General features: G+C 43.5%; 1 protein-coding gene across 1 annotated transcript; it reads right to left on the bottom strand.

Moving 5' to 3' along the window:
* Positions 1-3,439: 3,439 nt before the first annotated feature.
* Positions 3,440-8,136, bottom strand: S100a11 (S100 calcium binding protein A11). The gene is made up of 3 exons (XM_047553041.1): positions 7,984-8,136; positions 4,350-4,503; positions 3,440-3,753 (listed from the first exon to the last, which is right to left on the bottom strand). Exons 2-3 carry the CDS (start codon positions 4,494-4,496, stop codon positions 3,592-3,594), a joined length of 309 nt encoding a protein of 102 aa, XP_047408997.1. The 5' UTR covers positions 4,497-4,503; positions 7,984-8,136; the 3' UTR covers positions 3,440-3,591.
* Between the last annotated feature and the right edge of the window lie 1,348 nt (positions 8,137-9,484).

Below are 9,484 nucleotides of genomic sequence, written 5' to 3'. Positions count from 1 at the left end.
AAGGGGTGTCATGGAAGTCTTCCTGGGAGATGACACTGGTGTTGCTCTATGGACAGATAGGAACAAGTGGAAAGGAGGCAAAGGGCGCTGAGGACAGCCAGAATGTGCACAAAGGCACAGAGGCATGGCACTGCAACATGAGTTTGAGGCTGGTCCTGTGGTTTGAATACCGTTTGAGTGCATCCCTCAGGATTTCACGTGTTGACATTTGATTGCCATTATGAGGTATTAAGAGGGTGGAAATTAATCCAACTGTGGTGTTTAGAGGTGCAGTCTTTGGGGTTTATGATTAGGATTAGATAATGTCACCAGGGCAGAACCCCCATGATTAAATCCCTGGTGTTTTTATAAGAGGAGAGTCCAGAACACACAACACACACATACACACACACACATGCCAGCACACACATCCTCCTGTCTTTTGCCTTGGGATGCTCTGTGCTACCTTGGGACTCTGCCAGCAAGAAGGCCATCACCAGATGTGACTCCTAGATCTTGAATCAGAATCATGAGCCAAAATAAATCTCCTTCCTTTATCACTCACCCTGTCTGTGTTATTGTGCTATTGGCAACAGGAAACAAACAATTAAGATAGAGAGAAGAAGCTGTTCTGGTGAACGCAAAAAGTGAGGCAGGAGAAGTGGGCAGGGAGTACACCACAAAGGCTCTTGAGGGCCCCCAGGAACGTGGGCTCCATTCTGCATGTTAGGAGGAACTGCAGAAAGAGCCTGCTCTTTAGTCACAGGGTGGAGAAAGGAATGGAAGAGGTCAAGCTGGAGACAGTGAGAAGAGTAAGAACTTCTTGCAAAATGGTAGAAGCCCTCTTTTCTGAAGGGAGGGAATCAGGAGTTGGTTTGGTTAATTTTACGAAAATTGATTAAAATGGGTATTCATAAAAATTAAAATATTTGAAATAGTTACTTCAAGTTAAAGCATGTACATTTACCAATATTTGCTATATTACCTTTCTTGCACAAATCACACTTGTAGTTATTTTCAGTTCCCTTTTAATAAGTGGAGAATTTAGAGACACTTGGAAAGTAATCTGAGTGAAAGTCACTTTTAGATTTTTGGGGGGTGGGTACTGGGGATTGAACTCAGGGCACTCTATCACTGAGCCACAACCCCAGCCCTATTTTGTATTTTATTTAGAGACAGGATCTCACTGAGTTGCTTAGCATCTCACTTTTGCTGAGGCTGGCTCTGAACTCACCATCCTATGAGTTGTTTTTTTCAGTATTTAGTTGCTTCGGTCATACCTATGTCAACTGCACACCTCTTTAGTGACTTTATTTAATCAAGTATTTGGAAAGAATTCAGTTTGGCTTTCATAAAGACAACAACTCTCTGTACTCATTTGCTATTAAATTTTGGAATATTTAAATTACATGTCTTAAGAATAAGTACAACTGATTTAAACAGGTTTGGGACCAATAACGAATATTCTGTTGGAACACCTAGTTCCACTGGGGAATGGCACACAAATATATGGGTTACTAGAGTTATACTTTTGCCTTGGATGACTGTGGTTCTATGTTTTTGTTTTTGTTTTTTCTAGGGGACTGGACCTAGTGTTCTACCATGGAGTCACATCCACAGCCTTATTTTTAAAAAAATTATGTTAAAAAATTTGAGAGAGGGTCTTGCTAAGTTGCCAAGGCTAGCTTTGAACTTGCTGTCCTCTTGCCTCATTCTCTCGGGTTGCAGAGATTACAGGTGTACACCACTGTGCCCAACAGCAAATTTTTAAAAATAGAAGGAATGGAGAGATGGTTAAGTGGTCAGTTAAGATTCTGAAATAAGGCATTGAGGGTGGAAAGGAGGAGATTCAAGAGGTGAAAGCTCAAGAAATTATCCCGTTTGGATATTGTGGGGAGGAAGGGAAATCTAGGATATTTCCAGGTTCTTGCTTTGGACAGGTCAGGTTGAGGATGATGCAATTCACTGAAATCAGGAATGAAGCAAGAAGGCTGGTTTCTGAGAGAAATATGTAGAGTTTAGACATGTGGGTTGTATTAGAGGTGTGTGTCCCTTCTGTGTGCTTGCCCCTTGTTTTTGCAGCATCCATTACCCCTTCTTTCTAAAACAACCCATGATCTGCTCTTCTTACCTCTTGGTTCTCGTAGTTTGGGTAGGGGTTACCCAAGCCCTGAGAATAAAGGACATGTTAGCCTGAGTTAATCAGTGTACTGCATTCCTTTGGACACAGTGATTGGCCTGGGGGTAGTCACATAATACAATTCGGTTCAAATAGAGGAACTCTCAGTACCTTTGCTGAAAGTGCTAGGATGTAGGTGGTTATTTTATTCCCTTTTCCCAGTGGGTTAGAATCTGAGAGACTATAGCCCTAGAAATGCTGCTAGACACTTCAATACTACAGGAAGGGATCTGAGAATGGAGTCAACACTGAAGTAGAGCCAAAGAATTTAGAGAAAGAGGCCAGCTCCTGAAGCTCCGCTGCAGCTAAAGCTACCCTGATTGTCCAGTAACACAAGTCAATAAATTCCTGCTTTGGCTTAAAGCAATTTGAATTGAATTTTCCATCAATAAGAATAATCCTAACTGTGGGACTACCTGGTAGAGATGTTAGGTTAAATAGATGAACTGGGAATTCTAGAGAGAGATTTGAGCTGGGGAGAGAGAATTCTAAGTCAGCAGGTCACAGATCAAAGCCATGAGTTTGGAGGTTATCCAGGGAAAATAAATAGAGAATTCCCCAAATATGGTCTATAGATCACTTGCGTCAAAATAATTTGGTGGACAAATTTTTAAAAAGGTAAAGTAGGAAATAAAGGCAGGAAGGTAGCGTACCCTTTTTAAAGTTAGTGAAGTGATGGGAAGCGGGTATGTAGGATGTGGGGTAGGGAGAGTATCCCTGTAACGGGTTCCAATTCTAATAATGATGTCAGCAATCCCCTTCTCAGAGCTGTCCTTACTTTCTGTGATTCTCACCATACAGCTTGTGGAGGGTAAATGTTAAGAAGTTCCCCATTTGTCTGCATATCTTCCTATTCACACTCTTGTGTTAGAGCTATAACTTGGCTTCTAACTGTTCAATACTGCAAAGGTGATGGTTTGTCACTTTCATGCCTTGGTTCCGTAGGACCGTGCCTATGATCTTGCTTGCAGACTCTCTGTTACCCTCCCAGCTCTCACACTGGAATGAAGCAAGCCTGGAAAGGCTGGCATGGCAAGGCACTGAGGCGGCCTCTGAGCACCAGCCAGGTAAAGGCTGAAGTCTCCAGGTTGACGGCCCTCGAGGAATTGGATCTTGCCAACAACCCTGTGAACCTGGGAGCAATTCTTCCCTAGTCAAGCCTCAGAGACACCAGCCCTGGGTGACACTTTGATCTTGTAGGAGTAATGGCTTACATTTATCTAAGCCACTCTTCTTCCCACACTCCACCCTCTCTTGCACAAATTTATGGACTCTCAAGTGTGTGTTTAAAAAAAAAAAGATTGTTTTATTTCCAGCAGCGGCAGTGGGCTGCCTAGTGTGGTGGATGTATTGGGTTCAGGGTATGTGTGGGCTGGAATGACTGGGTGACTGAAGGGAAGAAAGAGGTTTTTGAGGCTAGGCCCGTGGGGGCCTCAGATACGCTTCTGGTAATGGGGAGATTTCAAGAAGGACTCATGGCAAGCCACGGCTAAGCCACCAATAAGATTAAGAAATTCTTGGAAATCTAGTTGTCCGTCACTGTTGAGGTCTAGCTTCTTCATCATGCGGTCGAGGACACCAGGATCCTTCTGGTTCTGTAAAGATAATAATAAGATCTTTATATTGCACTTCTGGAGGTGCTTTCAAATATGCCACCACACTTTATTCTCACTGGAATATCAGGAACAGAAAAGGGGTTATTAATATTCCCATTTTCCACATGCAGAAACAGATTCAAAGAGGTGAAGGGACATGGCTCAGGGCAAATCTGGGCTTGAACACAGGCTTTCCCATTCCTGGTCCAGGGTTCTTTCTGTGAAAGTAGGGGTTATTGAACTTTGTAAAATCAGTGGAATATTTCTTTGAAGTGTTGCAAGCAACTCTAATATGTAACACATGTAAACATGAAGTGATTTCAAAAAACAAATCACCATTCCCTATATCATGCAGTTTGCACACTTGGATCCTTAAAACACGCCTTACTTCAAAGAAAAGGTTCTTTAACAGTCATGCAGAGTTCACCCTGAGGTCCAGGGGCTCAGTATGGGCTGCTGCATGGACCAACCAGATTGGAGTGAGTGAGAAGGAGGCACAAATGTGGGGAGCCAGCTGGTCCTTCATTCCTGGCCATTCTCTCTGGGTCTTATTTCACATTGTGGGCAGATTCGGGTGTGGGGGCTGGGACCAGTACCTTTGTGAAGGCTGCCAGTTCTGTATTCATGAAGCTTAGGAACTCCCTCTTGGAGAGAGTACAGCTGTTTCCATCCTTCCCAGCATACTTCTGGAAAACAGCAATCAGGGACTCGATGCATCGCTCAGTCTCCGTAGGGTGGGACATTTTTTGCCTTTGAAGAAAAAAAATGAAAGGTTTAGATGCAGGCAAAATTGTCAAGGGTTGGTCAGTGGAGAACACACTGGAGAATCTCATCTCCTCATTTTGATTGAGAGCAACTTCCTAAAATACTGGGTCATTTTTCAGGGGTCCAAGGGAGTCAAGAGAGCCATAGAAATTCATACTCTGTGAGTTTCCTTCTCATTCCTCCTCATGTGTTTATTTCAGGTGAGATATAGTGAGGATATATATATGCAGCATTGAGGGTATGTTTGGAAGCAGTAGACTCCGTAGATGAGGGTTTACTGATATTTTTAGAAAATGTGAGTAAATAGATGCATAGCTATATAGCCACAAATCCACATGTATACCAAGCATTGTCTAGAGATTAGTTTACCATTTTCTAAGACTGTGTAGACTACTGTGATGAATGAAATACTAGTTCTTTTGAAAGTTAATATCAAATTCTTGGGATTCATGGATTTTCTTGAAAAACAAAACAAAACTAACAGTATAGCTGTAATTGTGTATGGGGTAGGAGATAAGAACATTCTAGATGTTCAAAAGTGAATTTAAAATTTGAGAGGAATCATTAATTTTACATGTGAGGAAACTGAGGCATGAGAAAAGAACAAGCTTGGCAGAGCCACCTCTAAAATCTGGGCCTCCAGGTCCCTATCTGTAGAACTTGGCTTTGCACCTTCTACTTCCAGGGTGCCACTAATTCCCACAGGAATGGTGGGTGGGACTTCTCATTACAGAGCTGAACCAAGGCTGTGGTTGTACCAGGAAGAGCAGGAAGTTCTTATGCTGGACTCTACTTTCCTCACAGCAGAATTCTTCAAGGAAATTCTTTCGGCCTGAGTAGGCTCATTCCAGCTGGGACCTAGGGACCTGAAGTGAAGAGCTGCTGTGCTGTCCCTAGTGGATTAGAGCAGAAACTGCAAGGCTCTCTGGGAACTGGCAGGGCCACACCCTCCCTTAAAGGCTTTATCTTTTGGCATTAGCAATATTTGTGTTTGGATGGTGATGGTTGCCACTTAGCATTTAGCCTTCAGTTTGTCCTTAGGATGGACTTCCTGGAGCCCAGAGCTGAAGTCTTTCAGGTTCTGTAATTAACATGGGCTACGAACTAGCCTGAGACCTTAGATGCACAGTGGCTATTCTCCATCCTGTCTCCCTAGGCACTTGACCAGACTAGCTAAAAGGCCCCAAACAGGGAACTTTTATTTAAGAACAGTCTTGGTAGGTTCAGTGTTTGGAGGAAAAACAAAATACCACAGCTTAGAAACAGATGTGTTTGCACAACACACTCTTCTTATCAGAACTAAAATCTCACCATCTTCCTAGTATATCAGATGACACAAAGAGTTGGCTGGGGTGGGGGGACCAGAAAGAAGGGAGCAGGTTCTTGACTGAGGATCCTGTCTTTGTACCTTTTCTATATCTACAGGTGCTTTCCCTGTCCCTTTCCTTGCAGAATTCAGATTACTTTGATTTTCCAGTTTCAAAGTGACTCTCTGTTTTACATTTTTTTCCTCTTGAACATTAGTGTTGATAGTAATTTCAACTATTTTTTTTTCTCTTGAAAACTGTTGCCATCAGCTACAGGAGAAAACGAAGACCTCTTTGCATTTCCTGCTCCAGAGGTAATTCTCCAAAGCAAGCAAAACACACTTATCAAGTTTCAGAAATGGAATTGTGCAATTTGTGGAGCTCAAGGGAGTGTGGAGACAGATCCTGAGGAGGCCCAGAGATGGGAAAGCTTTGCTCAAGGTGGTCAGAGGCTGAAGGAGAGGAGAATCAGATCTCTGAATGTGTCACTGTACCTGCAGTTTTTACTTGGTGGAGACTATGACAGCAAGGAGAAAACAATATGATGAACAGATACTGTGAAAGAATTTTAAAAATGCACACACGCTATGCACTCAACATCTGAGGAAAGCAAAAAGTAAACAATTAAAATTAAAATTAAAAAATTATATATAAAGAGAAGTAACTCTGTATAAAAAAAGGACTCAATTATTAGTTCTCACTCTTAACCAAAACACTTCTTCCACCCCCTCAGAGATTCGTCGTCTCATCTACCTTCCCCGGGATAGTCATTCCACTTCGTTACAGTGTGATTCACCTTTTGCATGGAAAGGAGAAGCGGGAAAGAGTAAGTAGGAGGGAGTATTGATTGACACAGTAAAGCAGAGATTGGAAATCTCTCTTTCTCTCTTTTTTTGTAAAGGGTCAGTTGGTAAATATTTAGACTCTTCTCGTCCACATGGTCTCTGTCACTCTGCTGTTGCCGCCGGTAACAACTACAGACAATATATAACGGGTGTGGCCGTTCCAGTACAACTTCATTTATGGACCCTTAAATTTGATTTTCATATAAATTTCACACGTCACATTCTTCTTTGTCTTTTTGGTACTGGAGCTTGAACCCAGGAGAGCTTTACCACTGGGCTACACCCCTAGCCCTTCTTATTTTATTTTGAAGCAGGATCTCCCTAAACTGCTGAGGGTCTAACTAAATATCTGGGATTACAGGCCTCCACCACCGCACCCGGAGTTACTATTCTTTTGATTGTCTTTCAACGGTTTGAAAATGTAAAATTCATTCTTGTGGGCAGCACCATGGCGGAAGTTTGCTAACTTCCTACACTTAAGAGAGACAAAGGAAGAGGAAGATCTTGGAGGCGAATTGATGAAAACGCAGAAAGAGTTCAACGTGGAGAATGGAAGGGACCGAGGACAGAAAAACAGGTGATGGTGTGAGTGCCTAAAACGATGGGGGACAAAAGGAAAAGCCGAGGAGGGGGCTGGGTTGGGACGGGGCTTCTCCCATCCTTGGCTGTGGTCCCCCTGGCTGCGACAGGATTTAGTTTCAGTCTCTTTGGGTCTTGGTCATTTGCCATTGCTTACTGAAACTCTGATTTCCCCCTAGGACTCAGGCGACTAAGTTTCAAAATGTTCCTTTTTTCTGGTCTACAGAAATACCTAGTGACGCCACCCAGGATCCCAGCCGCCTTTGCTTTAACTTTTCTTCCGGACTTCCCTGGTCACCCGGGAGGGCCGTGGCGGCGCAGGGGCGAGGGGTGTCCAACAAGGTCAAAAAGTGAAATCTCGGCCATTCGCTCCACTCGGAGCAGAAGCAGCGGACGCGCGGCGGGGAACCGAGGTGGCCACACCCCTGCCGCGAGGCTCGGGAGCTCAAGTGCGGCCAGCGGCCCGCGGACGGCCTCGCGCGGTCCCCTTCCCCAGCCCTAGACCTATCTTGACTGGGAAAACAAAAGAACCCCCGGTTCTTACCCGTCGGCTGTTATTACAGGTATAATTTTAAGGCTCCTTCTTTTCCTAATTGCCTCCCACATCATTTATTCTTCCTGATCTGTTTTCTGCCACGTTCGCACATAAATCAAAGAGAAAGCCTGGTGCAAAGAGCGCTTTTCTTTTTCCTTTTCATTTAAGAGGAAGGAAAAAATTTAAAAGTTAGGCTTACCGAGTTGGAGTGGAGCGAGGAACTGCGGCTGCGGCTAGGAGCGGTGCCTGAGTGCGGTGCGCTGGGCGCTGGGCTCCTGCTAGTCCCCGCCGCCTCCCACGCCCTGCCCACCGGGTTGCCCAAGCCTGACTCAGACGCCCCGCCCAGCCGCTCCCCGCCCGCAAGTCTGGGCCTGTCAGCCCGGCCTCCTTAGCTAAACACAGCTCCGCTGTAAAGCCTTTAAACTCACACCTATTGTCCTCTCTGAGACTTACGCAATCCCTCACTCTCTCCATTTGTCCCGTGAACCTTTAAGATTTTCGGGTTTTAGAATTAAAAGTTTCGCATAGCGATCTTCAATCCTGGAAAGTTTGCCCAAGTACGTGGGTCTTTTCCATGTATAAACTCACTCTGCACATTCAGGTTAGATAGGCAGAAAAGTTCTTTTTAAAAGCAAGTAAGAACTGGAGTGTAGCTCAGTGCCCAATATGCATGAGGCCCTGGATTCAATCCCCAGTAAACAAACAAACAAACAAACAAGAATGTTAAGACTGAGTGTAGGTCATGATTGTAGAGAAGTTGGTTCCCTGGGAGCCAGGGCTATCTATTTGTCCGCACTGAAGATAACTGTCTAGTGTAGATTTTCATTCTCTCTTTCCTCCAAGTTCCTAACTGGTCTCTTGTCCTCCAGTCTGTTCTATTGACTGTTAAAAACACATTTTCCTTTTTTGCGGCCTTGATTAACTGCCTATTTCAGATCAAAACACAACAGAAACAAAACAAAATGGCTTCCCAAATACCTTTCTATCAAAGTCTAACTTCTTATTCTCCATGTGGCTCTGAAAAACATCTTTAACTGTAATTAAGTGATTAATTCCATTTTCAATTTATCCATTTGATGAATATTTTTGAGAGCCTACTAAGTGCCAAATTCAGAGCTGGGCATTGTGGATACAGACAGTAGTATGATATAGTACCTGCTTTTGAGGAGATCTGTGGATAGATTTTGGAACTATGTAGGGGCAATGGAGGGTGTTACGTGGATGGCAGCTAGGATTCTTTAATAGTTATATAGGAAAATTTCCACTAATAGAATCACCCAACCCCCAGGGAAGGATCCATGGTTTTTATCTGATTATCAGACAAATCTATGATCAAAACTATTGAAGAACCACTAAATTATTCCATATCTCAATCATGGGACCTTTTATACCATAGTCCTTTTCAGGGAAAATGCCTCATTCATAGCTTCTTGCTGGTGGCCAAGTTTTGCATGATTTGACCTTGTGCTTATTGTCATGGCTGACTGAATTGAGGTTAATGCTGGACTCAAAGACTGTCACTCTGTTGGATGGCTAGTAGTGGATGTTTCATGACATGACATGAAAAGAAGAACTGGGGCCATTTCTTTATTCTTGGGAAGCTGAAATTAGAAACATATAGAGAATTAGGCATTCAGAAGAGTTTTGTGTAAATATTTGCATACAGAGAACATTTTGTAAAGTGCTTCCTGGTACCTGCT

The sequence above is a fragment of the Sciurus carolinensis genome, chromosome 1 (assembly GCF_902686445.1).
Source record: "Sciurus carolinensis chromosome 1, mSciCar1.2, whole genome shotgun sequence".
NCBI classification, from domain to species: domain Eukaryota; kingdom Metazoa; phylum Chordata; class Mammalia; order Rodentia; family Sciuridae; genus Sciurus; species Sciurus carolinensis.
Note: the sequence above shows the minus strand (reverse complement) of the source record. Positions and strands in the feature narration are given on the sequence as shown.

Coding starts and splice junctions, on each gene's coding strand:
- S100a11 (XM_047553041.1), bottom strand. CDS start 4,496: ATGTCCCACCCTACGGAGACTGAGCGATGCATCGAGTCCCTGATTGCT. Junction 3,754..4,349: donor AACTGGCAGCCTTCACAAAG/GTACTGGTCCCA, acceptor TTATCTTTACAG/AACCAGAAGGATCCTGGTGT.